We start from the raw sequence: 26,340 nt of genomic DNA, 5'->3' as shown, positions 1-26,340 counted from the left end.
GCAAATCATCCCTGAGGTTATTAATTTTAGCTGTCAAATTACCAAATCTATTACCATCAGTCACAATAAGGTCTATGGAAACGATTGTATATTTAATATGCAAATATGTTTCTGAAATTTTCTTTGTTCATCGTTTTGACATTTTATTTTTGATCAGGCAGTAAGTAGTAGAAGTAAATGTATAAATTGTGTAATAGTTCTCTTAATACATCCATGGTAATACCATAGACAGTATATAATACCAGCCAAGCGTACGTTGAATGAATGAATGAATTGAAATGAGAACATTTATTTTTGTCATATATATTTTAAGCACTTTTAATCTAATGTTAATAAACTCGTGATTTGAGATCCACAAGTGATGTAACGACGCAGCCTGCACCCGGTAGTAATTCAACATGACGTCATATTGTAGTCCATTTGACCTCGGATGCCGGAGAATCCATTTGCTGTTATTTAGCTAAGCTGCTGAAAGTTGTGTAACAACAAGGGAAACAAAAAGGACACCGCTCCCGGGAGGACTCGTTCGTTTGAGTTATATAGAGGGTCTCTCCTCTCACATCAACCCCCCCAACTCCTGATTTTGAGTTATCATTGGGCAAAAATGTTTTCACTGTCAACGTGTTTTCAGCCACAGCAGGTAACGTAAAGCCGACCGGATAGCAGCTTTTTGATTATTAAGCTAGCTAGCTAATTGTGTGCTCCTCTGACAACAGACAGCTGTGTGTTTTAGTTATAAAGTAAGCGTTGCCGGGAAGGGACTGTTATGGGAGCAATGAGAAGATCTGTCTATCGTTGTTTATGTTATGTCTTCGCTTCTTGTCAATGACAACCTAGCTCGGCTAATGTTAGCATTATTCTTCATAATCAGCCCATGCATACGTCACGTTGTCGTAGTGAGCCCAAAGCAGCAAGATCCGACACGTAACAGCGAGCTTTGTACGTGCGGTTTCTCTCCTGACGTCACCACCTGATAGGTCTCTGAAGAGGCTTTGAGTAAATTGAAAGGTGCTAACATAATTTTGAGTTTAGGTTATATAACTGGCGCACGTCTGACGAATGTGGGCCACACTTTTCTCAGATTGGCAAAACAGAGTAGAGTCAGCGAATAACACTCCGACCTCACTGTCTGGACACTTCACATACAATCCAGAAAACCTGAAATCCCTTTCTAGACATTAACTTATGTAAGTGTTTAGTACGTAATACATAGTAAAAGAAATATTGTACATCTCATCATGTGTTAAAAAGCTGTTGTGTTTGTGTATCTGCCAGATGATAGTGCCCCTCAGCCAGCTCATCAATGCCCTCCACTCTCTGAAGAACTCAGCCACAGCGTCAGTCCAGGCCCTGCACAAAGATTTCATTCCAGAGCACAGTTCATATCTAAAAGAGGTGAGACGGACACCACGCAGGTACATGACATGATTGACAGCTCATCATCATCATCATCAGTGACTTTGGTCTGAACTCTGAACTTGAATGTCTTCACATGCACATTACTTTTTTTTTTTTACTTTGTTGGTAATGCAAGACATAATTAAAAATCGTACTGAACACTAGTTATGTTGGGCAACCTACGGTAAACAATAGATCTGTAACATCATGGAATTTGTCTGACATCACTTTTTGCAAGTGGGAGGGAAAACCTCTTTTCAGGAGGCTTCCACACATGAAGCAAGACATATCACTCATTAATGCATTTTTACTGAAGCTGTTTGAAATGGACTTTTCATCATTTATCATCAAAAAGTTTTCCTGCAGGAAAAAAAAAAATAAAAAAATTGTAAATAAGGTGAAGGATGCACAATCTTCAATAGTCACATTTTTCTTAAACACACAGTAATAACCAGGGACAGACGTAATCTGCCAATGCAGAATATTATTTTTATTAAATGCAGAATGTTAACTCATCTTCACCACAAGCAGAATGGCAGAATTTCTTTTTTTTTTATTTTACACTAGCCGAGAAATGTATTCCCAAGCCTACTACCTGTCACGTTGTCCGTCTTATTTCATGTGCAAACTAATTATTTTGCACATCCCACAGTAGTGAAGCAGGTCTATCTCACTTGTGTTAATTTCTATGTCTCCGAAAAAGTGAGTATGTTTTTCAAAAATCCACATGCACGCAATGATCGATGTAGAGAAGGGTAAATAACCTTATTTTGCAATTCTTTCTTTCTTCCCAGCCCAGTGTGAGTCTGAGGGACCTTGGCCTGTCGGAGATCAGGGCGAGTCAGCTGGATGAGCTGGTCAGCAGGTTACTGCCTATCCCCGGGCCAGAAGAACCTCCCACTGTTCCTTCCATATGGAGGTCGAGTCACGTTTCTTCAGACAGCTTCTTTCACAACAAGCATGGTGAGCAGCTCAGGCTTCCCAGCTTTATTGTTCTCGAAGAAAATCTTACTTTATGAAAAGCTGTCAAATCTGAGACAATTTAGTTACTTTACAAAAGCTAATTTGACACATTTGTCAATATATAATATCAAGTTAAGTGAAACCAACCTTTTGCACTTTTTGTCTGACAGGGTTTTCACACAGAAGGTTGGGTGTTTTTGGCTCCCCAATATTCCACAGACAATACCACAGTCCTCTAAAAGAAGCTTGCTCAGAGCTACAATTCTTGCCCGGTAAGAAACAGACTTTGAATGCTTAAACTGCTGTGTGTTAAATTATGTACGGGTATGAATGGCTTGACATTTAAGGAAGTGTGTTTTTAATGTTTTTTTTTTTTTTGGCTTTCCATTTGTGTTTGTCCATTTTTAGTATGGATCCAGAGTCGGGGTTTCAAGACACTTAAATCAAGGACCAGACGGACGGAGTCTGGTTATGACGGTCCGGTAGAGTCCGAGGCCTACACACCAGCCTTCATGAAGGTCAGCCAAGATTAGCAGGACCTGTTGGAAGGCACTCTGTGTTACCAAAAAGCGGTGGTGAATTTTGAAGCTTTCCAACCAACTCTCCCTACATTTCCCTCCCAGGGATTGCTTCAGAGGGAAAAGGCACCAGAAGCCCAATCACTGGACGAGCTGCTGAAACAAAAGCACCTTCCAGATAACCAGCAGGAGGCTTTCAAGACGGGGTTCACCGAGGGGTTCATGAGGTCTCAGGCCTTCACTCAGAGAACACAAGGCATGTTGCTCACTTACTTAGCCTTCAGGCACTACTATTATCATGGATGGGACCTTATATTACTGTAACGGTGTCTTTACAGGTCTCCCTAAAAAAAAAAAAAAAAAAATGAGAGCTGATTCAGAACACTGCTGCTCGAGTCCTCACTAAGACCAAGAAAGTGGATCACGTCGCTCTAGTTCTGAAGTCTTTACACTGGCTTCCTGTGCCTCAAAGAATTCATTTCAAAATACTTTTGCTGGTTTATAAATCACTAAACGGTTTAGGGCCAAAATACATTTCGGATCTGCTACTGCACTATGACCCGCCCCTGACCTCTCAGGTCGCCTGGGACAGGTCTGCTTTCTGTCCCCAGAGTACAAACTAAACAGGGGAAGGATCGTTCAATTTTTATGCCCCACACATCTGGAACAAAATCCCAGAAAACTGCAGGTCCGCCAATTTAACTCTGTTCTTTTAAATCAAGGCTGAAGACCTTTCTTTTTGATGCTGCCTTTCTTTAGATAATTGTTCATTTATATACTGCACTGTAAATTGTATTCTCATATTATGTTTTGAATCTTTTAATCATTTTTAACTGCTCATTAATGTTTTATGTAGAGCACTTTGAATTGCCATGTTGCTGAAATGTGCTATACAAAGAAAGCTGCCTTATATAATTAAAGGATTCTCTGGTAGTCAGTCTTAGGAGTTGCACCAGGTTTCTTTTGGGCGGCAGTGCCGAGTTAAAACCCAGAGATCCTATGATTGACACCAAGAACTTCTATCTAATCTCTGTCTGTGCTGTGTTTTACAGCGTCGCTGAGGAGAACCAGGATTATCCTGTTGGCTCTCCTACTTCTTGGTATTTATGGCTTGTCAAGAACCCCGTTTCTCTCGGGTAAAGGCTCCTTTTCTGATGCTGGTTTGTTTCAGTCTTTATTCTTTCCTATGCTTGCAAATCAAGTCCTTATCGCCCTACATGCACACTGTAAATAGAACAAAGCTTGTTAGAGCCTCCAAAGATGTCAAATAAGTGTTTTACTTGAGCCTATTTCAGCTTAAATATTTGATGTGTTTTTAATGTGTACATTTTAAAAGGTAATACCTTACATTATAGCTGATAAGACACAATATCTTTCTTTCAGTGTGCTTGTAGAGTTTGACTGATTATTCTGCTGCATACCACAGTGTAGTAATACTTTAATATCAATATCGGCTATGTATGTTTTCATGCCAGTGTGCTAGAACTGTTTGAATACTTGGAATTGATAATTGAATAGAAGCAGCATACATTTGGATCTTTATATTTACATATATATGTGCTGCAGTAAGCATATTGTAATTGTAATCATTGTGAGACTAAAGAAATGGATTTTTTTTTTTTGACTGTCATTGTCTGGCGTTACTATAGTGAACCGGTTGTTTTGGGGATTTCACAGTGAGGTTTCGCACCACATCTGGTCTTGACTCAGCAGTCGACCCCATCCAGATGAAGAATGTGACATTTGAGCACGTCAAAGGAGCAGAGGAGGCGAAGAATGAATTACAAGATGTTGTGGATTTTCTCAAGAACCCCGAGAAATTTACTGTTCTGGGCGGAAAGCTGCCTAAAGGTATTTCATATTTTGTTCCATTTCAATCCTTTTTTTTCTTTTTTTTATATGCAGCTATTTTATGCTAAGCTGTTTCCTTTTATCCTCTCAGGAATCCTCCTTGTTGGTCCACCAGGCACAGGAAAGACTCTGTTAGCACGGGCTGTGGCTGGGGAGGCTGATGTGCCTTTCTACTACGCCTCCGGATCAGAGTTTGATGAGATGTTCGTGGGTGTTGGTGCGAGTCGAATCAGGAACCTTTTCAGTAAGTTTACTGGATGTGAGAAAATGCGAGAAACCAGTGAGGTTGAGGACGATCCAAACAAGTACAAATCTTCCCCTTTTTGTTGTGGTTTGCAGAAGAGGCAAAAGCGAACGCTCCTTGTGTTATCTTCATTGATGAGCTGGACAGCGTTACGGAAAGAGGATCGAGTCTCCAATGCATCCCTATTCTAGACAAACCATCAACCAGCTGCTGGCTGAAATGGATGGGTCCGTGTTCTGCTTTTGTCATTTTGAAAACTGCATCGTGGAAAAGATAAATGTTGGCGTCAGGAACTTTTACTTCCCACGCTCAATGTTTTGGTATTTTACAGGTTTAAACCAAACGAGGGCGTCATCGTTATTGGTGCTACAAACTTTGCAGAGGCTTTGGACACGTATGTTTACATTTTTCACTTTTTTTTTTTTTCTCTCTTTCTTAGGCTTACAGTTGCTAATATTTAGGTAGTATAACAGATTGTGGAATAAACAGTTTAAAATAAGCTGAAAAAAAATGTTAATCCCTACAGTATGTAGTTCATGTATACACAACTGTTCAGCTGTGACCTTTACCCTCTGTGGGCGGTTTTTATCCGTGGCCTTGTCCTAGTTTCTGTCTGAATGGAACCGTTTCATGTACACAAAACAAAAAATAAAATGAATCACTGACCCATTTTATACTACACTTAGACAACAACTTAAAGTCATGCAGTGATGTTGTTTACACATTTGCATTGGAAGTTAATTAAAATTAGCTGTGCAGTGGTACGTGTCCCAGTGTTCATTTTCCAGTTGTACAATGAGTGAATTTAAACCCATATTACTCACATAAGAGTCAATGCAGTATGAATCTTAATAAATGCTGCTTTGCTACTACTTTCCAGCGCTCTGGTGAGGCCAGGAAGGTTTGACATGCAGGTGACGGTCCCTCGTCCCGATGTGAAAGGACGCACTGAAATTCTCAACTGGTACCTCTCGAAGATCAAAATGGACCCTGGTACGTTACATCTCTGTGTCAAATATCCAAAAGGATATGAAGGATTTTTTTTTATTTTTTTATTTTTTTTTAAAAGTAATATCTCGGAAAGCAAATGTTTCAGGTCATGGTTATTACTGCAGTCTTTGTCATTCCCCTTTGTTAGTATTTCAGAAATGAATTTCTAATTGGGAATTAATGTAGAAACATTAGCTCTCCTTATCAACTGAAATCATCTTAAAGCATTCAAAAGAGCACGCCTGTGAGAATAGCTTTTTGTTTTTTAATTTCTGTAAAAGACACTATTGTCTCGTGAACACTGATCACCTTTTATAAAGAAGGCTTTTTCTGTTGTGTTGCTCTTCTACAGCTGTGGAAGCAGAGATTATTGCCCGGGGCACGGTGGGCTTCACTGGGGCAGAGCTGGAGAACCTGGTCAACCAGGCGGCCCTGAAGGCAGCCATGGACGAGAAAGAGATGGTCACAATGAAGGATCTGGAGTTCGCTAAGGACAAGATCCTCATGGGTGAATACACACAAACACAGACACACACACACACACACCCCTCACATCACATGGGACGGATTACCAAGACACACTCTAGTTAGGAGACAGGAAGAATGTCAAAGAGAGATGACATGAATGGGAGCCAAGTAAAATCTTTGTTTTAATCCCTTTTTTTTTTAAGATTATTATTTATTTATTTTTACTATTTTAGGCCTTTAATTCCACAGGACAGATGAAGAAATGAAAGGGGGGAGAGAGCGGGGGAATGACATGCAGCAAAGGGCCGCAGGCCAGAGTCGAACCCATAGATGTGAAGCAGAGATTTGACATCTCCACCAATGAGGTATTCCATTACCTGTAAAACAAACAAACAACATGAAAATAGTACTTATAATGATAATGTTAATGTTAATGTAAATGTGTTTTGTGCAAGTGCCATTTCTTTCACTTTCTGGTGTTACCAGATAGATCTTGGTGGCTGTCTGAAGGGAGTAAAACAGGTGAACCACGAAGGGGCTTTTGCTCAAAGCAAGTGCATCTCTCTCCGCCTTCATCTGGCCCATCATATTTTTATCAACCATGTCTGCTTTCTTTGTCATCTACAGAAAAGAAGAGTGGATATTAGCACATAAAAAAAATAGTCTAATTAACTGATTTAAAGTTGTCAAAGACCAAACCGACTTACTTTAATGGCATATAATCGCGAATTGCACTTCTTCCGTGCAAGGTAAACCTTGCCAAAAGCTCCCCGGCTGATAGGCTTCAAAAGGAGGAAATCCTCGATTGAAGGCGGTTTAGGAGTATCCACCGATTTATCATTTCTGCTGGAGTCGTGCTTTTCATCTGCGTCCATCGTACTGCTGTTTTGAAATGAAGAACTGGGTTGCGTCTGTAACAGCCAGCTAGGTCAGAGTAAAAACATTGCGTGTCTGAACAACAATCTCGGGTTTGTTTTGAAATTTTGAATTGACTGTTGGTTCGGTTCTTTCGCGGGGTCCTGTGAACTTCCGTTCCGTTTAGTTATTCAACTAACTGCCTGTGTGCAAATCATCCCTGAGGTTATTAATTTTAGCTGTCAAATTACCAAATCTATTACCATCAGTCACAATAAGGTCTATGGAAACGATTGTATATTTAATATGCAAATATGTTTCTGAAATTTTCTTTGTTCATCGTTTTGACATTTTATTTTTGATCAGGCAGTAAGTAGTAGAAGTAAATGTATAAATTGTGTAATAGTTCTCTTAATACATCCATGGTAATACCATAGACAGTATATAATACCAGCCAAGCGTACGTTGAATGAATGAATGAATTGAAATGAGAACATTTATTTTTGTCATATATATTTTAAGCACTTTTAATCTAATGTTAATAAACTCGTGATTTGAGATCCACAAGTGATGTAACGACGCAGCCTGCACCCGGTAGTAATTCAACATGACGTCATATTGTAGTCCATTTGACCTCGGATGCCGGAGAATCCATTTGCTGTTATTTAGCTAAGCTGCTGAAAGTTGTGTAACAACAAGGGAAACAAAAGGACACCGCTCCCGGGAGGACTCGTTCGTTTGAGTTATATAGAGGGTCTCTCCTCTCACATCAACCCCCCCAACTCCTGATTTTGAGTTATCATTGGGCAAAAATGTTTTCACTGTCAACGTGTTTTCAGCCACAGCAGGTAACGTAAAGCCGACCGGATAGCAGCTTTTTGATTATTAAGCTAGCTAGCTAATTGTGTGCTCCTCTGACAACAGACAGCTGTGTGTTTTAGTTATAAAGTAAGCGTTGCCGGGAAGGGACTGTTATGGGAGCAATGAGAAGATCTGTCTATCGTTGTTTATGTTATGTCTTCGCTTCTTGTCAATGACAACCTAGCTCGGCTAATGTTAGCATTATTCTTCATAATCAGCCCATGCATACGTCACGTTGTCGTAGTGAGCCCAAAGCAGCAAGATCCGACACGTAACAGCGAGCTTTGTACGTGCGGTTTCTCTCCTGACGTCACCACCTGATAGGTCTCTGAAGAGGCTTTGAGTAAATTGAAAGGTGCTAACATAATTTTGAGTTTAGGTTATATAACTGGCGCACGTCTGACGAATGTGGGCCACACTTTTCTCAGATTGGCAAAACAGAGTAGAGTCAGCGAATAACACTCCGACCTCACTGTCTGGACACTTCACATACAATCCAGAAAACCTGAAATCCCTTTCTAGACATTAACTTATGTAAGTGTTTAGTACGTAATACATAGTAAAAGAAATATTGTACATCTCATCATGTGTTAAAAAGCTGTTGTGTTTGTGTATCTGCCAGATGATAGTGCCCCTCAGCCAGCTCATCAATGCCCTCCACTCTCTGAAGAACTCAGCCACAGCGTCAGTCCAGGCCCTGCACAAAGATTTCATTCCAGAGCACAGTTCATATCTAAAAGAGGTGAGACGGACACCACGCAGGTACATGACATGATTGACAGCTCATCATCATCATCATCAGTGACTTTGGTCTGAACTCTGAACTTGAATGTCTTCACATGCACATTTTTTTTTTTTTTTTTTTACTTTGTTGGTAATGCAAGACATAATTAAAAATCGTACTGAACACTAGTTATGTTGGGCAACCTAGGGTAAACAATAGATCTGTAACATCATGGAATTTGTCTGACATCACTTTTTGCAAGTGGGAGGAAAACCTCTTTTCAGGAGGCTTCCACACATGAAGCAAGACATATCACTCATTAATGCATTTTTTACTGAAGCTGTTTGAAATGGACTTTTCATCATTTATCATCAAAAAGTTTTCCTGCAGGAAAAAAAAAAAAAAAATTGTAAATAAGGTGAAGGATGCACAATCTTCAATAGTCACATTTTTCTTAAACACACAGTAATAACCAGGGACAGACGTAATCTGCCAATGCAGAATATTATTTTTATTAAATGCAGAATGTTAACTCATCTTCACCACAAGCAGAATGGCAGAATTTCTTTTTTTTTTTTTATTTTACACTAGCCGAGAAATGTATTCCCAAGCCTACTACCTGTCACGTTGTCCGTCTTATTTCATGTGCAAACTAATTATTTTGCACATCCCACAGTAGTGAAGCAGGTCTATCTCACTTGTGTTAATTTCTATGTCTCCGAAAAAGTGAGTATGTTTTTCAAAAATCCACATGCACGCAATGATCGATGTAGAGAAGGGTAAATAACCTTATTTTGCAATTCTTTCTTTCTTCCCAGCCCAGTGTGAGTCTGAGGGACCTTGGCCTGTCGGAGATCAGGGCGAGTCAGCTGGATGAGCTGGTCAGCAGGTTACTGCCTATCCCCGGGCCAGAAGAACCTCCCACTGTTCCTTCCATATGGAGGTCGAGTCACGTTTCTTCAGACAGCTTCTTTCACAACAAGCATGGTGAGCAGCTCAGGCTTCCCAGCTTTATTGTTCTCGAAGAAAATCTTACTTTATGAAAAGCTGTCAAATCTGAGACAATTTAGTTACTTTACAAAAGCTAATTTGACACATTTGTCAATATATAATATCAAGTTAAGTGAAACCAACCTTTTGCACTTTTTGTCTGACAGGGTTTTCACACAGAAGGTTGGGTGTTTTTGGCTCCCCAATATTCCACAGACAATACCACAGTCCTCTAAAAGAAGCTTGCTCAGAGCTACAATTCTTGCCCGGTAAGAAACAGACTTTGAATGCTTAAACTGCTGTGTGTTAAATTATGTACGGGTATGAATGGCTTGACATTTAAGGAAGTGTGTTTTTAATGTTTTTTTTTTTTGGCTTTCCATTTGTGTTTGTCCATTTTTAGTATGGATCCAGAGTCGGGGTTTCAAGACACTTAAATCAAGGACCAGACGGACGGAGTCTGGTTATGACGGTCCGGTAGAGTCCGAGGCCTACACACCAGCCTTCATGAAGGTCAGCCAAGATTAGCAGGACCTGTTGGAAGGCACTCTGTGTTACCAAAAAGCGGTGGTGAATTTTGAAGCTTTCCAACCAACTCTCCCTACATTTCCCTCCCAGGGATTGCTTCAGAGGGAAAAGGCACCAGAAGCCCAATCACTGGACGAGCTGCTGAAACAAAAGCACCTTCCAGATAACCAGCAGGAGGCTTTCAAGACGGGGTTCACCGAGGGGTTCATGAGGTCTCAGGCCTTCACTCAGAGAACACAAGGCATGTTGCTCACTTACTTAGCCTTCAGGCACTACTATTATCATGGATGGGACCTTATATTACTGTAACGGTGTCTTTACAGGTCTCCCTAAAAAAAAAAAAATGAGAGCTGATTCAGAACACTGCTGCTCGAGTCCTCACTAAGACCAAGAAAGTGGATCACGTCGCTCTAGTTCTGAAGTCTTTACACTGGCTTCCTGTGCCTCAAAGAATTCATTTCAAAATACTTTTGCTGGTTTATAAATCACTAAACGGTTTAGGGCCAAAATACATTTCGGATCTGCTACTGCACTATGACCCGCCCTGACCTCTCAGGTCGCCTGGGACAGGTCTGCTTTCTGTCCCCAGAGTACAAACTAAACAGGGGGAAGGATCGTTCAATTTTTATGCCCCACACATCTGGAACAAAATCCCAGAAAACTGCAGGTCCGCCGCAACTCTGTTCTTTTAAATCAAGGCTGAAGACCTTTCTTTTTGATGCTGCCTTTCTTTAGATAATTGTTCATTTATATACTGCACTGTAAATTGTATTCTCATATTATGTTTTGAATCTTTTAATCATTTTTAACTGCTCATTAATGTTTTATGTAGAGCACTTTGAATTGCCATGTTGCTGAAATGTGCTATACAAAGAAAGCTGCCTTATATAATTAAAGGATTCTCTGGTAGTCAGTCTTAGGAGTTGCACCAGGTTTCTTTGGGCGGCAGTGCCGAGTTAAAACCCAGAGATCCTATGATTGACACCAAGAACTTCTATCTAATCTCTGTCTGTGCTGTGTTTTACAGCGTCGCTGAGGAGAACCAGGATTATCCTGTTGGCTCTCCTACTTCTTGGTATTTATGGCTTGTCAAGAACCCCGTTTCTCTCGGGTAAAGGCTCCTTTTCTGATGCTGGTTTGTTTCAGTCTTTATTCTTTCCTATGCTTGCAAATCAAGTCCTTATCGCCCTACATGCACACTGTAAATAGAACAAAGCTTGTTAGAGCCTCCAAAGATGTCAAATAAGTGTTTTACTTGAGCCTATTTCAGCTTAAATATTTGATGTGTTTTTAATGTGTACATTTTAAAAGGTAATACCTTACATTATAGCTGATAAGACACAATATCTTTCTTTCAGTGTGCTTGTAGAGTTTGACTGATTATTCTGCTGCATACCACAGTGTAGTAATACTTTAATATCAATATCGGCTATGTATGTTTTCATGCCAGTGTGCTAGAACTGTTTGAATACTTGGAATTGATAATTGAATAGAAGCAGCATACATTTGGATCTTTATATTTACATATATATGTGCTGCAGTAAGCATATTGTAATTGTAATCATTGTGAGACTAAAGAAATGGAAAGTTTTTTTTTGACTGTCATTGTCTGGCGTTACTATAGTGAACCGGTTGTTTTGGGGATTTCACAGTGAGGTTTCGCACCACATCTGGTCTTGACTCAGCAGTCGACCCCATCCAGATGAAGAATGTGACATTTGAGCACGTCAAAGGAGCAGAGGAGGCGAAGAATGAATTACAAGATGTTGTGGATTTTCTCAAGAACCCCGAGAAATTTACTGTTCTGGGCGGAAAGCTGCCTAAAGGTATTTCATATTTTGTTCCATTTCAATCCTTTTTTTTCTTTTTTTTATATGCAGCTATTTTATGCTAAGCTGTTTCCTTTTATCCTCTCAGGAATCCTCCTTGTTGGTCCACCAGGCACAGGAAAGACTCTGTTAGCACGGGCTGTGGCTGGGGAGGCTGATGTGCCTTTCTACTACGCCTCCGGATCAGAGTTTGATGAGATGTTCGTGGGTGTTGGTGCGAGTCGAATCAGGAACCTTTTCAGTAAGTTTACTGGATGTGAGAAAATGCGAGAAACCAGTGAGGTTGAGGACGTATCCAAACAAGTACAAATCTTCCCCTTTTTTGTTGTGGTTTGCAGAAGAGGCAAAAGCGAACGCTCCTTGTGTTATCTTCATTGATGAGCTGGACAGCGTTGGCGGAAAGAGGATCGAGTCTCCAATGCATCCCTATTCTAGACAAACCATCAACCAGCTGCTGGCTGAAATGGATGGGTCCGTGTTCTGCTTTTGTCATTTTGAAAACTGCATCGTGGAAAAGATAAATGTTGGCGTCAGGAACTTTTACTTCCCACGCTCAATGTTTTGGTATTTTACAGGTTTAAACCAAACGAGGGCGTCATCGTTATTGGTGCTACAAACTTTGCAGAGGCTTTGGACACGTATGTTTACATTTCACTTTCTTTTTTTTTTTTTCTCTCTTTCTTAGGCTTACAGTTGCTAATATTTAGGTAGTATAACAGATTGTGGAATAAACAGTTTAAAATAAGCTGAAAAAAAAATGTTAATCCCTACAGTATGTAGTTCATGTATACACAACTGTTCAGCTGTGACCTTTACCCTCTGTGGGCGGTTTTTATCCGTGGCCTTGTCCTAGTTTCTGTCTGAATGGAACCGTTTCATGTACACAAAACAAAAAATAAAATGAATCACTGACCCATTTTATACTACACTTAGACAACAACTTAAAGTCATGCAGTGATGTTGTTTACACATTTGCATTGGAAGTTAATTAAAATTAGCTGTGCAGTGGTACGTGTCCCAGTGTTCATTTTCCAGTTGTACAATGAGTGAATTTAAACCCATATTACTCACATAAGAGTCAATGCAGTATGAATCTTAATAAATGCTGCTTTGCTACTACTTTCCAGCGCTCTGGTGAGGCCAGGAAGGTTTGACATGCAGGTGACGGTCCCTCGTCCCGATGTGAAAGGACGCACTGAAATTCTCAACTGGTACCTCTCGAAGATCAAAATGGACCCTGGTACGTTACATCTCTGTGTCAAATATCCAAAAGGATATGAAGGATTTTTTTTTATTTTTTTTTTTTTTTTTAAAAGTAATATCTCGGAAAGCAAATGTTTCAGGTCATGGTTATTACTGCAGTCTTTGTCATTCCCCTTTGTTAGTATTTCAGAAATGAATTTCTAATTGGGAATTAATGTAGAAACATTAGCTCTCCTTATCAACTGAAATCATCTTAAAGCATTCAAAAGAGCACGCCTGTGAGAATAGCTTTTTGTTTTTTAATTTCTGTAAAAGACACTATTGTCTCGTGAACACTGATCACCTTTTATAAAGAAGGCTTTTTCTGTTGTGTTGCTCTTCTACAGCTGTGGAAGCAGAGATTATTGCCCGGGGCACGGTGGGCTTCACTGGGGCAGAGCTGGAGAACCTGGTCAACCAGGCGGCCCTGAAGGCAGCCATGGACGAGAAAGAGATGGTCACAATGAAGGATCTGGAGTTCGCTAAGGACAAGATCCTCATGGGTGAATACACACAAACACACACACACACACACACACACACCCCTCACATCACATGGGACGGATTACCAAGACACACTCTAGTTAGGAGACAGGAAGAATGTCAAAGAGAGATGACATGAATGGGAGCCAAGTAAAATCTTTGTTTTAATCCCTTTTTTTTTTAAGATTATTATTTATTTATTTTTACTATTTTAGGCCTTTAATTCCACAGGACAGATGAAGAAATGAAAGGGGGGAGAGAGCGGGGGAATGACATGCAGCAAAGGGCCGCAGGCCAGAGTCGAACCCGCGGCCACTGCGACGAGGATTAAACCTCCATATATGTGCGCCTGCTCTACCACCTGAGCTAACCCAGCCACGTTTGAATCCCTTTTTAATCCTTTTTATTTTGTCTTTTCCATACCAGGCCCTGAGAGGAAGAGTGTCGATATCGACAAGAAGAATAAGACCATCACAGCCTACCATGAGTCCGGCCATGCTATTGTTGCCTATTACACCAAAGATGCAATGCCCATCAATAAGGCCACCATCATGCCTAGAGGTCCAACTCTTGGCCATGTGAGCTCATCTCCTACTCCTTTCCAGAACGGTTTGGGTAACTTTTAATGTGAAAACTTAACCCAAATGTAATTTCTGTCCTTGTCTCTGTCCTCCAGGTGTCCATGCTCCCAGAGAATGACCGTTGGAGTGAGACCAGAGCCCAGCTGCTGGCTCAGATGGATGTCAGTATGGGCGGCCGAGTAGCAGAGGAGCTCATCTTTGGAGATGATAACATCACCACTGGTGCGGGGATCAAAGAACTTTATTTAGTTGGTGTTTGGGTGTCCGTCCTGTTGTGCTATCAGCAGCAGAAACGCTGTTAAAGAGAATATACTTCACCTGTATTCTAAAACCGTAACATTTTAAAAAAGTTTCTCAGAGCAGTGTTTGGAGTGCAAAATGCAAATGTGTGTGGTTTCAAAGGATTCTCACAGATTATCCTATGCTGGTATGAAACAAAAGTCTTTGTTTAAATATATGAAATCAGGACATTGTAATATTATAGGACACGTCTGATAATATTGGCTGTATGCTTTGGTCGTTTGTGATACAGCATTAGTTTAAATTTCCTGTTGTTGTTCATATTAGGAGCCTCCAGTGACTTCGATGGAGCAACCAAAATAGCAAAAATGATGGTGACCAGGTTCGGCATGAGTGACAAGGTAACATTTGAATTTGTGTGGTAAATGATTGACCACTTGGATCCTTTTTGCCAATGTAGATGACTGATAGAGGAGGTGATGCTCTGATTGCTGCGGGGCTTGACCCTTTGTTTACAGTATATACACCAAAATGTTTCTGTGAAGCCACATGTAAATGTTATTTTGAACATCAGAGACTGGGACACTCATTTATTGTTAAGGTGGAAAGAAAACCTGCAGTCATTTAACATTTCTAGAACATAGAATTACACAAAAGACAATGACAATCTCTGTCTAACTCTGGGAAGAAAAAAAAATCTCTCGCAGGAGTCGCAGCTTATAATGACCAGTAACGACAGGTGCCTAATGCACAGGAAGGTCTGTTGTTCACTCAACCCTAAGGATGTAATTTGTGTTTGATTGCAGCTTGGTGTCATGACCTACAGCGACGTGACCAAGCAGAGCCCCGAGACACAGGCCGCCATCGAGCAGGAAGTCAGGGTTTTACTGAAGGTGAGTTTTCTCCACAGCACTCAAAAGTTGACAGTTTAATGTATCCCTTTCTTATTCAAATTTCTTGCTCTCTCATCCAGGACTCATACGAACGTGCTAAAAACATCCTGAAGACATACAACAAGGAGCACAAGAAGCTAGCTGATGCCCTGCTCGCATATGAAACTCTGAATGCCAAGGAGATCCAGATGGTGCTGGAGGGCAAATCATTGGACCAGCAGATACCTCAGTAGATATTTTTGACTCTTGTATCATGTATATATATGAAGCTGTGCACAGGGCTTTTGGAAGCCTTGTATTTCATTTGTTAGTAACCCTCTTATTATCGATGTGAAGATTAAAGGATTAAGTTTCACCCCTTATAAACCTTTTTATTTTCATTTGTCTTGCATTTCCTGTAGCAAAGACTTTTGGTTTCACAGTGATTTTTAAAAGCACCCAGTTTAATTGGAAAAGAAAATACATATTTAGTCTCCAGAAGTCTGCTACAGCCAAAGATGTTTGAGGTGTCATGAGGGGCTTCCTGTCCTCTACTCAAGACAAATGACATCTGTAGAACTTTTTGATTAATCAGTCATATGTATTAAGGTGAGATGAATGATTTCACATATGTCTATGTCTCATTTTAAATGTGTACAGACCGGTGAACACCATAGAACCTTAAAATACCTCAATCTTGAATGTACCATCTGGCTGTAGCAAAGTACAGGTGATACCACTGCTCATTTTAGAGTTGTTTTTTTTCTCTAAAATTATATATTTCAGTTGCATCTATTTTGTTTATTTATTTAAGTGCCCAAAGGTGTGTTCTTTTTCTGAAATTAGTGATCCTCACGCCCTATTCTAAGCCCACGTGTAGCTGATAAATGAGGGGAAATGTATGTATATACACACACACACACACACACTATAAACGTGTAAAAGGATTGGCTTTGTGCTTCGGTTTGTTCTTTGAGACAAAGACGTTGGAGCTCAAATAAAGGTTATCCTTGCTCATGAATGAATGCCTCGTGTTGATCAGTACATGACTCAAATGAAACTTAGACTTGCAGTGACTGACTTTGGCCACTTGGGGCAGCACAACAAGCTGCTCTCATAGCTTACATGGCCAATTATGTGTCAGCAAAACAGTTCACATCAAACAGATATTAGCATTTATTTGGAGATGAATGGCTCCAGTATTCATTTTCACTTTGGTTCACTTTTGGTCTTTGCCAGCTTTGTGGTGAAATATCTGACTCTTAGTTGCCAAATGCTCCACTTTTTTCTCCAGCTGTTGGTGCTGTACAAACACCTGCTGGTCACAGTGGGTTTATCAGCTTTTCCCACTGGTTTTAAAAAATTGTTAAGTTGCAGGTCTTAAAAACATTGAGTGGAGAGGACATGAAAACACTGTTAAAAAGGTGCAGTAGGTAAGACTTATAAAACTAACTTTCTGACATAATTGCTGAAACTGACCCTATGTTAGAGTAGAACTACATGAAGCACTGCTCATGCACACGCATTCATTAGGCCTGTTCGAGATGAACTGCGCCTCGCCTGTAAAGTGGACGGGAGCAGCTGGGGGGCGGTGACAAAAAATCTGCTGTCAAATCAGACAGTTTCCAGCATCCTTGAAAGCTGTAGAGGAAGTTACAGAAACACTGTGGTCTGATTCCGGTTTAATAAAATGTTATCAGACCCATATATCAACTAATACACAGTCGCCAGTTGTTTTTATTATGTCAAAATGCTCTACATGCGATCTGTTGCTGATGATCTGTAGTCTGAACAGATTTGGTCTCTCTGACTTATAAATATCACCATCAGCCACACATGTGTTTATACAGAATAAGCCTTTACATCAGACAAATAGCAGTTAAAATCCCTCCAAATCCAAATCAATAAAAAGTTTATATAAAACATCACCATGTTGAGTCGATTCTGAACCAATCAGCTGAGGTGCCGGCGTTTCCCAGCATACCCTGGGTCTGCCCGGGTCTTGCAGTCGGTGAAAAGCAACTGCACTGCCTGCGTCTCAGAACTGCGGCTGCCTTGATCTCATGAGGTTATCGTTGCCCACGTGTGCGTGACGTCAGAGCAAATCGGGATCAAGTCGGACACAAATCTAACCGGCATGCATTGGGCGACGATCACCGTGATCAATTCTGCGCAGATCTGGCTCATCTCGAACAACCCTATTCTCCCTTGTGGGGGTAGGGGCTTAGGAGACAGTTTAGGGCTTTAGAGGGACTGAGAAGTTGTCAATGTTCAAATTTTTTGGCTAAATCCTGGATCTTCGCAATCCTACCTACAGCACCTTTAAGCTGAGGGGAACGGCAAAGTTGGGTGAGAATGCTCTGGTTTATCACTGAGTGACACCTTTCACTCCTAGCTGAAACATTTGTCACTTGTCAACATTCAGTAGGCCTACATTCAGACCCCATTTACTTTAAGTTTCAGACCTGTGCTAAAATAGTTTAAATGTATATCCCCCTACACTTAATGCACCATTATGACAAAATGGATACAGGACTTGAGCAAATTTATTAAAAGAAGCAACATTGACATGTCACACACACACAACTCCAAGCAGGCTTTCATGCATGTTTCACTGAAGAGAGGCTTCTGTCTGACACTCTGCCACAAAGCCCAAATTGGAGTGTTGCAGTGATTGTTGTTTCCTGAAAGTTTCTCCTCACAGGATCTCTGGAGCTCAGCCAGAGTGACCATCAAGATTATTGGTAACCTCTTCTACCAAGGCCCTTCTCCCCAGAGTACTTGTTGTTCCAAACTTCTATACATGCCTCAACGCAGCCCTGTCTCTGAGTTCTGCCGAAAATTCCATCAACCGCACGGCTTGGTTTTTACTCTATTATGCTCTTTCAGCTGTCAGACCTTATATAGACAGGTGTGTGTGCCTTGCCAAATCACGTCCAATCAATTGAATTCACGACAGGTGGATTCCAATCAAGGTGTGGAAACGCCTCAAAGATGATCAAGAGCTAAATTTAAGTGTCAAAGCAAAAAGATGTCAGGGTCTGAATACTTAGGCTATGTCAATGAGATATTTTCTTTAAAAAAAAAATAATCTTAAATCCTGTTTCTGCTTTGTCATTATAGAATATTGAGTAAAGATTGATGAGTAAAAAAATGAATTTAAACAATTTTAGAATAAGCCTGCAACATAATAAAATGTGTAAAAGTGAAGGGGTCTGTATACTGTACAGGTCTGTATGGATAAGTAATACAAATTAGACCAGCTTTAACATAATTATGACTGTTACCCCTGTCAACACATTGATTCATAAGGATGCATGTATCTGCAGATTCTGCAGCATCCAATGTCCTCATTTTCTAGGGTTTATTTTTTCAAGTATACTTTTGAATTAAATTGAAGAAAAAAAAAGTATTCTTTTTCTGTGTTCTTTCCCTTTTAACACCTGATTAATGCAGTCTCATCCACAGTAATGATGTTATTTTTAGGAACATCTAAGTAAAAACTATTTCCTTGTAGAGACAATGTGACCACAGGTTTACTTTGAAATCTGCTAGAGACTCTACTACATACTGTGGTCTTTTGTCAATCTGCAAACAAGAACAAAAAACGTATTCACTGCTGCCTTTTGAATGATCTTAAGTTACAGTTAGTGTATTTAGTTCCAGATGAAGCCAACTGAGATGCAACAATGCAGGGCATTGTTGTGTCCTCTCGTCCCAACTCATAGGCACAACGTTTATAAAGGCTGGGAGGTACAGCAGCTCTAGTCCTGACCAAAGACAGCAACCAGGACTGAACATTACGCTTCACTATGGAGGGGCTTGAAGTTTCATTTAGGCTTTTAGAATAAAGCAACCACGTCCCGAGAACAACTTCACTACCATCTCAAAGGAACAATGGAGGATGCAGAGGATGACATAGCTGTTATCGGCATTGGATGCAATTTCCCTGGAGGTATGATACAAGCATTTTGAATTTCTGCGTGAATGTGTTTTTCCCTAGTCGTCTTCACAAAGGTATTGTGGTCTGTTTTATTTTAGGTGAGGGCTTGGACAATTTCTGGAGGGTTCTGTTGGAGGGGAAGAACTGTGCCGTAGATATTCCAGCAGAGAGATTTGACACCACTTTTTGGTATGATGCTGATGATAGAAAACCTGGAAAAACACAGACCACCAAAGCAGCTCTTATAGAAGGGTAAGCATCATCTGTTAAGATTAAGTGTTACATTTCTATTGAAAGATTTTTCGGATTATGATAGATCTGCTATTTTTATATTTCAGGTTTAATGAGTTTGATCACAAGTTTTTTGGCATTACTGAAGCAGAGGCTGAATTCATGGACCCTCAGCAGAAACTCCTTCTGCATTGTACATACAGGGCATTGGAAGATGCAGGAATCGCTATGGAAAGCATCAGTGGCAGCAGAACTGGAGTTTACATAGGTGATCATCTATCGTTCTATGGTACATTTAAAACAAGCCCAATTTCATGATACACAAATTGTGACATACTCTGCTTCATAATAATGTTACAGGTCTAATGAACAGGGATTACGAGATACTCCGAAGTAACAGTCCTGCTACGATAACCCACTACAACGGCACTGGGACGGCCATGAGTGTGGCTGCCAATAGAATATCCTTCACCTTTAATCTCACTGGCCCTTCTTTTGCCATAGACAGTGCCTGTTCTTCATCTTTGGTGGCTCTACATGTAGCCTGCCAGGCTATAAAGCAAGGTATTTAGTTAGTTGTTCCCCGAATGTCATGCCTGAAAGCAAGCTAATCAACATTTAAATGTACCATATTTTATTTTACTCTTACGGCATCTAAACTAGGAGACTGTGGGATGGCTCTGTGTGGAGGTGTCAGCTGTATAATAGAGCCAAGAGTGTTTGTAGCTCTCAGCAAGGCCAAGATGATCTCACCTGAGGGGACCAGCAAACCTTTCTCCAGCAGAGCAGATGGCTATGGTAGAGGGGAGGGCTGTGGTGTAGTTCTCCTGAAGCCTCTGAAAAACGTAAGCAAGTATTCTGTTTATTGTTCATGATAATTTCATGCCATTAATAAATTGCATGCAGCAGAGATAATACATGGTCTGCTAAAAACATTACCAATATTTTACTTTCTATCTAAAGGCCATAAAAGACTGCAACAAAATATGGGGTATTGTCAGCAAAACAGCGGTCAACCAAGATGGACACTCAGTCACTCCAATCACCAAACCCTCCATGACTCAACAACAGGAGCTGTTGCAAAGAGTCTACTCAGAGTCTGACCTTGCGAATGTCCAGTACATAGAGGCACATGGGACGGGAACTCCAGTTGGAGATCCAACAGAGGCAGCAAGCATCTCAAACGTCATTGCTAAAGCCAAACCTCCTGGTTCAGAGAGGCTGTGGATTGGCTCTGTGAAGGGCAACATTGGACATACAGAATCTGCAGCTGGAGTTGCCGGACTCATTAAGGTACTCTTAATGATGAAGCATGCAACCATTGTTCCCTCAGTTTTCTACTCAGAAGACAGTGCCAGTGTAGATGTAAAAACTCTGCCGATAAGCATTCCGATTAAAGCTGAAAGATGGGAGACACATTGGTCATTAGGAAGGGTGGCTGGGATCAACAGCTTTGGGTTTGGAGGCACAAATGCACACGTGATTGTAAGAGAGTACAGACAGACCACCGTACCCACTCAGACTCCAAAAGGCTGTCCAAATCTCTTTGTAATATCTGCAGCCTCTGAGAAATCACTTATCATGTCTATTACTGACACCCACCACAGGCTTCTCAGTGATCAAACAGTTGACTTACAGGCATTGTCATACACTTCAGCATGTGGAAGGAGTCATTCCAGACACAAATATAGGAAGGCCTTTCCAACATCTTCCCTCTCAGATTTAGAACATCAGCTGACATCTGCACTAAAAATAAAAGTTCGGCCAATAAGCTCTGACATCCAGGTGGTGTTTGTGTTTTGTGGGAATGGGGTCGCCTACAGGGGTATGTGCAAGCAGCTCCTGAGAGAGGTTCCTGTTTTCAAAGATAAGGTCAGAGAAGTTGAGAATCTCTTTCAGAGTCATAAAAGCATCAGCATTAGTCAATGGCTTGCTGGTGAATACGATAATGAGGATTTCAGCAAGGCAAATGTTGTCCAGCCTCTTCTTTTTGCGATTCAGGTGGGCATTGCCACTCTCCTAAAGCAATGGGGTGTCAAACCTGATGCCGTGCTTGGACACTCTGTTGGTGAGGTTGCTGCTGCTCACTGTTCTGGTCTCCTGTCTCTTGAGGATGCTGTAAAAGTATTGTATCACCGCAGTAATCTTCAGAGTAAGGTCACAGGGGGGAAGATGCTTGTTGTTGGTAATGTGGCAGTAGAAAAGGTATTAAAAATCCTTCCAGAGTTTTCTGGGAAGATTTGTGTTGCAGCGTTCAACAGCCCCCAGTCCTGCACTCTGTCAGGGGATGCAGATGCCATAGACATCCTTCATCAAAGGCTGAAGATTGTGTTTACAGAGAAAAATCTGTTCCTGCATGAGTTAGATGTGCCAGCAGCATACCATAGCCACATGATGGATCCTATACTGGATGACATTGAGAAAAGTATCAATCCCTTGGATGCCAACAACACGGAGTGCAGGCTTTTTTCTACAGTGACAGGAGACAGTTATTCAGATGGTGACTTTAGAACAGGCAGGTACTGGGCAAGGAACATCAGAGAGCCTGTTTTATTTGAACAAACACTGCGTGCTGCCACCAAAGACAAGCAATCAAGGACAAATGTGGTTTTTGTGGAGATTGGACCTAGGAGGGCTCTCCAAAGGAACATACATGAGACTTTGGGAAATAACGCCATAGTTCTTCCCTCTGTTCAGCCAGAGAAAGATTACGACACAGTCTTATCTACCTTGGCAAAACTATTTGAACTGGGCATCAGAGTGGACTGGCATCAACTCTACAGAGGTTCTGAAACATTGCCCATAGCTCTTCCAGTCTATCAGTTTGTCAAAACAAAGACAGAATTGAACTTTGAAGCTGTGAGAAAAGGTGGTGAATCATCTGCATTTTCCCCACATACGCTCATATCCCAAATAAAGCAGGAAAACAAAGAGTATATGTGCAACCTCTCATTAGAGACTGCACCATATCTTTGGGAGCATAAAAACAATGGCGTTCCCATTGTGCCAGGCGCGTTCTATGTTGAACTAGCTTATGCCTCAGTGATGGCAAGTTTAAGGCCAAAGAAACCTGTTTCTCTGCTCCAGCTCAGTGTACGGTTTGAGAATCTGCTTACACTAAGCTCAAACTGTCATCAGTTGAAAGTGACACTGGAACATGCAGAGAATGAGGCTTCATTTAAAATACAGTCTTCTGTCGCAACACATAGCTCTGGCACATACAGGTGTACAGATGGCCAACCGCTGTTAGAAGAACCAACCATTTGTCTTGACATGATCTCCCAGAGGTGCAAATTGGTTATGAAGAGAAAAGAGATTTATTCAATTCTTTCTCAAGCAGGATTTGAATATGGCGCTGTCTTTAAACAGCTTGACGATGTGCATTTTGGAGATGAATTCAAGGAAGCTGTGACAGCAATTCAAGTCCCTAGTGGACTTCTTAAACACCTTCATGAGTATTTCATTCACCCTGTGGTATTGGACTATTTCTTGCAAATGACCGCTGTGGTAGCTATCGGACGGCTAACAGCCAAGCAGGGGTTCCCTTCAGCTATCGGTAGTGTAGCCATTTCAGGACCACTACAAGAGGAAATGGTTATGTACTTACGGGTCACTCAGGAGACTCCAGACGTCCTTGATGTATGTGGTAGCTTTTCCACCACAAAGGGTCATGTACTGGTGGAACTTAAGGGGGTGAGGATCTCATTTTTGGGCAATTGCTCAAGTGTTCTTCAGTCACGGTTCTTCCACAATGAAATAACTGCAATTCCTGATATGAAAAACTTGCAAAATCACAAAATAAAAGCAATAGTTTTTGAAGACAAACTCGGCATTGCTAAAGGACTTAGGCCATACATTCACCCAGAGTCAGCACTTGTGGAGAGCAGAGAGCATTGGATTGCAGATCAAATTCGAAATGTAGTGTTTGACTCACTTACCAACATTGTGGATTTGGAAAATGTTCTCTTCATTTGGGGTGTAGAGGACCTCAGTCACTTGTCATCTGAGACGATGCTGGACTGCTTGGTGACTTGCTGTGAGTTGTTTCGGCAGATTGTTTTAGCGTTGAATGAGAGCAAACGCTCTTGCACTGTCCGCGTCATAACCTATAGATCGGCAGAAAAAATTGTGGACCACGTCAGTCCTGGTTTCGTGCTGTCTGGTATGACAAGGGCTTGTGCAGCAGAGATGGCAGGTCTCTCGTTTCAACTGATTGACCTTGCTTCTGTGACCAGTGAAGACCTTCAAACGTTGGTTCGTGTGATAAACACCTGCAAAAAACAAGAGGTCATGATCAGCAAAGGCCAAGCATCAACAACAAGAATAGCACGGACCCCGATGGGGGACGGCGCTTTATGTCAAAGTGATATGCACTCAGTATATGTGAGCGACTTTGTTCTACAGACAACTGATCCATACAGAATGGCTCACTTGTCTGCCATCCCCTACGACACAAATGCAAATTATGTCAAAGAGAAGTCAGTTGAGATGCAGCTTACCAATGTCTGCGCTCACTCATCTGATTACTTTCCCATCACCACTTCACATTTGAACTTCGGCAAGACAATGTATTGGAACAAGCATACGTCACAGACTCACAAGCTCCTCGCTTTAGATTTTAGTGGCATTGTCACAGCTGTTGGGAAAGATGTTTGTCATCTAAGAGTGGGAGATCATATAGCTTCATGTTACCCAGTTGCTGCCACTGCGAAGATTATAATTCCCGAAGCCGTGTGCTACAGCACAAAGAGGCTCCCGTTTCTGAAAGAGACTCCATGTGTGTCTTACTTCATACTGGCATGGGAGATCCTGCAGAGAATACTGTTTAAGGTAAAACAACAGCACAGAAAGCTGCTCATCCTCTCCTCCAACTCAGCCTCTGCTCTGATGAAGGTTTTGGCTCTGACAGCAAACAGGTCAGGCTGGAATGTTTCTTCTTTGCCACATTTCAGAGGGAAATCTCAACATTTTGATCATAGTCATGCATTTGTTTTTCTACCCCCGTTCGATCACTCCTGGCAGTGGATGCATGACAGCGGTACTCATGACAGACACCTTATTTTTGTATGTAGCAATCACATGTCATCCTCACTCTCAGCAAACATGTTTGCATTGAAGAGTAAACACATGCATGTACATCAAATTGATGTGGCGAATGTTCTCCAGAGAGCCAATCTGCAAGTACAAAACAGGAATATCTTGGATTGGCTAATTTCCTTAGGCTTTGATACAGAGTCTCTACCTTTGAAAAGGCAGATTTTTCAATTATCAAGCCTAGAAAAGCCGCAGACTGATGCAGATGCAGAGTCATACTTTACAACAAAGACAGTGCAGCAAGTTGTTCTAGATCACAGAGAATGTGACTGTCCAGCTTCTGAAATCCCTTTGTTAACAAGGCCTGGGAAACCTTTTAAACCAAGCTGTGTTTATATTGTAACCGGAGGGCTTTCTGGATTGGGACTAGAAACGGTAAAGTTCATTGCCCATAATGGTGGAGGTTGTATTGCAACACTGTCCAGAAGTACTCTGACTGATGAAATGCAGTTTGAAATGGAACTCCTCCAAAGAAGATATGAGGTGACAATCATGAATGTCCAGTGTGATGTTTCTGTGTCGATGCAGGTTGTGGACGCGATCTCAAAGATCAAACAACGATTCTCCTCTTGTTCAATCAAAGGAGTGTTTCACAGTGCTGCAGTATTACATGATGCGTTGATCAAAAACCTCGATGAGTCCCTCTTCCGAAAGGTGATGAAGCCCAAAGTGAGTGGGGCTCTAAACCTACACTATGCAACACTTCACAACAAACTGGATTTCTTTGTGTGCTACTCCTCCATCTCTTCATTCATCGGCAATGCCTCACAGTGTAACTATGCAGCAGCCAATTCTTTCCTCGACGCATTCTGTCATTATCGAAGAAACCTTGGACTTGCTGGTCAGTCCATCAACTGGGGCCCTTTAAACCTTGGCCTCTTGTTGAACAAAGACCATTTCCAAAAGTTCCTGGAGGCAAAGGGGATGATGGTAATGGATGTGTGTGATGTGCAAGAGGCACTTGAAAAGTGTATTGTGATAAACAGACCACAACAAGTCATATGCAAGTTCAACTTCAAAAATCTGCACATTCATGTACTTTCACAAAATGCATCTCTCAGAGAGCGGCTGTCAGCTTTAGTGGAAATGGAGCTAAAAGATGAACTAAGCAATGAACCCAGGGTTCAGAATTTGTCTTCCACACATGGAAGTGTGAGATCAATTGTCAGTGACATCAGCAATGTTGGTGTAGATGAGCTGGATGATGACTCAGCTCTGTCTGCGCTGGGTATTGACTCAATGTTGGCCATGACTCTGCAGAATAAGATTTTCCAAGAGACAGGTGTGAATGTGCCTTTGGTTAGAATATTGGACCCGAACAGTACACTGGCTACTTTGTCAGCTATTGTAAAGAATAATGAATAATTTTAATGTACTGCATAAAAGAATGCTTTGAATTAAAACTAACAAAGGCTTTTGTGAATGCATGAAAATG

At 41.2% G+C, this 26,340-nt stretch overlaps 3 protein-coding genes and 1 pseudogene across 4 annotated transcripts; 3 read left to right on the top strand and 1 right to left on the bottom strand.

Moving 5' to 3' along the window:
- Window positions 1-354: 354 nt before the first annotated feature.
- LOC114549613 (ATP-dependent zinc metalloprotease YME1L1-like) lies at window positions 355-6,480 on the top strand (annotated as a pseudogene).
- A 33-nt stretch (window positions 6,481-6,513) lies between these two features.
- Window positions 6,514-7,462, bottom strand: LOC114549612 (serine/threonine-protein kinase greatwall-like). The gene is made up of 4 exons (XM_028569994.1): window positions 7,140-7,462; window positions 6,916-7,053; window positions 6,757-6,809; window positions 6,514-6,547 (listed from the first exon to the last, which is right to left on the bottom strand). The coding sequence occupies exons 1-4, from the start codon at window positions 7,305-7,307 to the stop codon at window positions 6,514-6,516; spliced, it is 393 nt and encodes a 130-aa protein (XP_028425795.1). The 5' UTR covers window positions 7,308-7,462.
- A 395-nt stretch (window positions 7,463-7,857) lies between these two features.
- On the top strand, window positions 7,858-16,658 carry yme1l1a (YME1-like 1a). Of its 2 annotated transcripts, none has more exons than XM_028569206.1 (18): window positions 7,858-8,135; window positions 8,771-8,890; window positions 9,691-9,859; window positions 10,030-10,131; window positions 10,266-10,375; window positions 10,481-10,631; window positions 11,418-11,501; window positions 12,043-12,216; window positions 12,308-12,460; window positions 12,558-12,690; window positions 12,795-12,857; window positions 13,347-13,459; window positions 13,809-13,964; window positions 14,371-14,522; window positions 14,621-14,747; window positions 15,093-15,166; window positions 15,572-15,658; window positions 15,739-16,658. In XM_028569206.1, the coding sequence occupies exons 1-18, from the start codon at window positions 8,100-8,102 to the stop codon at window positions 15,889-15,891; spliced, it is 2,157 nt and encodes a 718-aa protein (XP_028425007.1). In that variant the 5' UTR covers window positions 7,858-8,099; the 3' UTR covers window positions 15,892-16,658. The 2 variants fall into 2 exon arrangements, with proteins under 2 accessions (XP_028425007.1, XP_028425006.1); XM_028569205.1 differs by having other exon boundaries at window positions 11,418-11,525.
- Window positions 16,659-19,534: 2,876 nt separating this feature from the next.
- On the top strand, window positions 19,535-26,270 carry pks1 (polyketide synthase 1). The gene is made up of 6 exons (XM_028569993.1): window positions 19,535-19,592; window positions 19,679-19,832; window positions 19,919-20,079; window positions 20,172-20,375; window positions 20,475-20,656; window positions 20,775-26,270. Exons 1-6 carry the CDS (start codon window positions 19,535-19,537, stop codon window positions 26,268-26,270), a joined length of 6,255 nt encoding a protein of 2,084 aa, XP_028425794.1.
- Window positions 26,271-26,340: the final 70 nt, after the last annotated feature.

This window comes from Perca flavescens, chromosome 22, assembly GCF_004354835.1.
Source record: "Perca flavescens isolate YP-PL-M2 chromosome 22, PFLA_1.0, whole genome shotgun sequence".
NCBI lineage: Eukaryota > Metazoa > Chordata > Actinopteri > Perciformes > Percidae > Perca > Perca flavescens.
The sequence above is the reverse complement of the archived record's forward strand: the minus strand, read 5'-3'. Positions and strand labels throughout refer to the sequence as shown.

What these genes read in the sequence shown, in the direction of transcription:
- LOC114549612 (XM_028569994.1), bottom strand. Translation starts at nt 7,307, where the DNA reads ATGGACGCAGATGAAAAGCACGACTCCAGCAGAAATGATAAATCGGTG. An exon ending in CGCGATTATATGCCATTAAA is followed by an intron (nt 7,054 to 7,139) that starts GTAAGTCGGTTT and finishes TCTTTTCTGTAG; the next exon opens with ATGACAAAGAAAGCAGACAT. An exon ending in CAGCCACCAAGATCTATCTG is followed by an intron (nt 6,810 to 6,915) that starts GTAACACCAGAA and finishes TTTGTTTTACAG; the next exon opens with GTAATGGAATACCTCATTGG.
- yme1l1a (XM_028569205.1), top strand. Translation starts at nt 8,100, where the DNA reads ATGTTTTCACTGTCAACGTGTTTTCAGCCACAGCAG. An exon ending in ACAGTTCATATCTAAAAGAG is followed by an intron (nt 8,891 to 9,690) that starts GTGAGACGGACA and finishes CTTTCTTCCCAG; the next exon opens with CCCAGTGTGAGTCTGAGGGA. An exon ending in ACACACCAGCCTTCATGAAG is followed by an intron (nt 10,376 to 10,480) that starts GTCAGCCAAGAT and finishes TTTCCCTCCCAG; the next exon opens with GGATTGCTTCAGAGGGAAAA.
- pks1 (XM_028569993.1), top strand. Translation starts at nt 19,535, where the DNA reads ATGGAGGATGCAGAGGATGACATAGCTGTTATCGGCATTGGATGCAAT. An exon ending in CTGCCAGGCTATAAAGCAAG is followed by an intron (nt 20,376 to 20,474) that starts GTATTTAGTTAG and finishes CATCTAAACTAG; the next exon opens with GAGACTGTGGGATGGCTCTG. An exon ending in TCCTGAAGCCTCTGAAAAAC is followed by an intron (nt 20,657 to 20,774) that starts GTAAGCAAGTAT and finishes TTCTATCTAAAG; the next exon opens with GCCATAAAAGACTGCAACAA.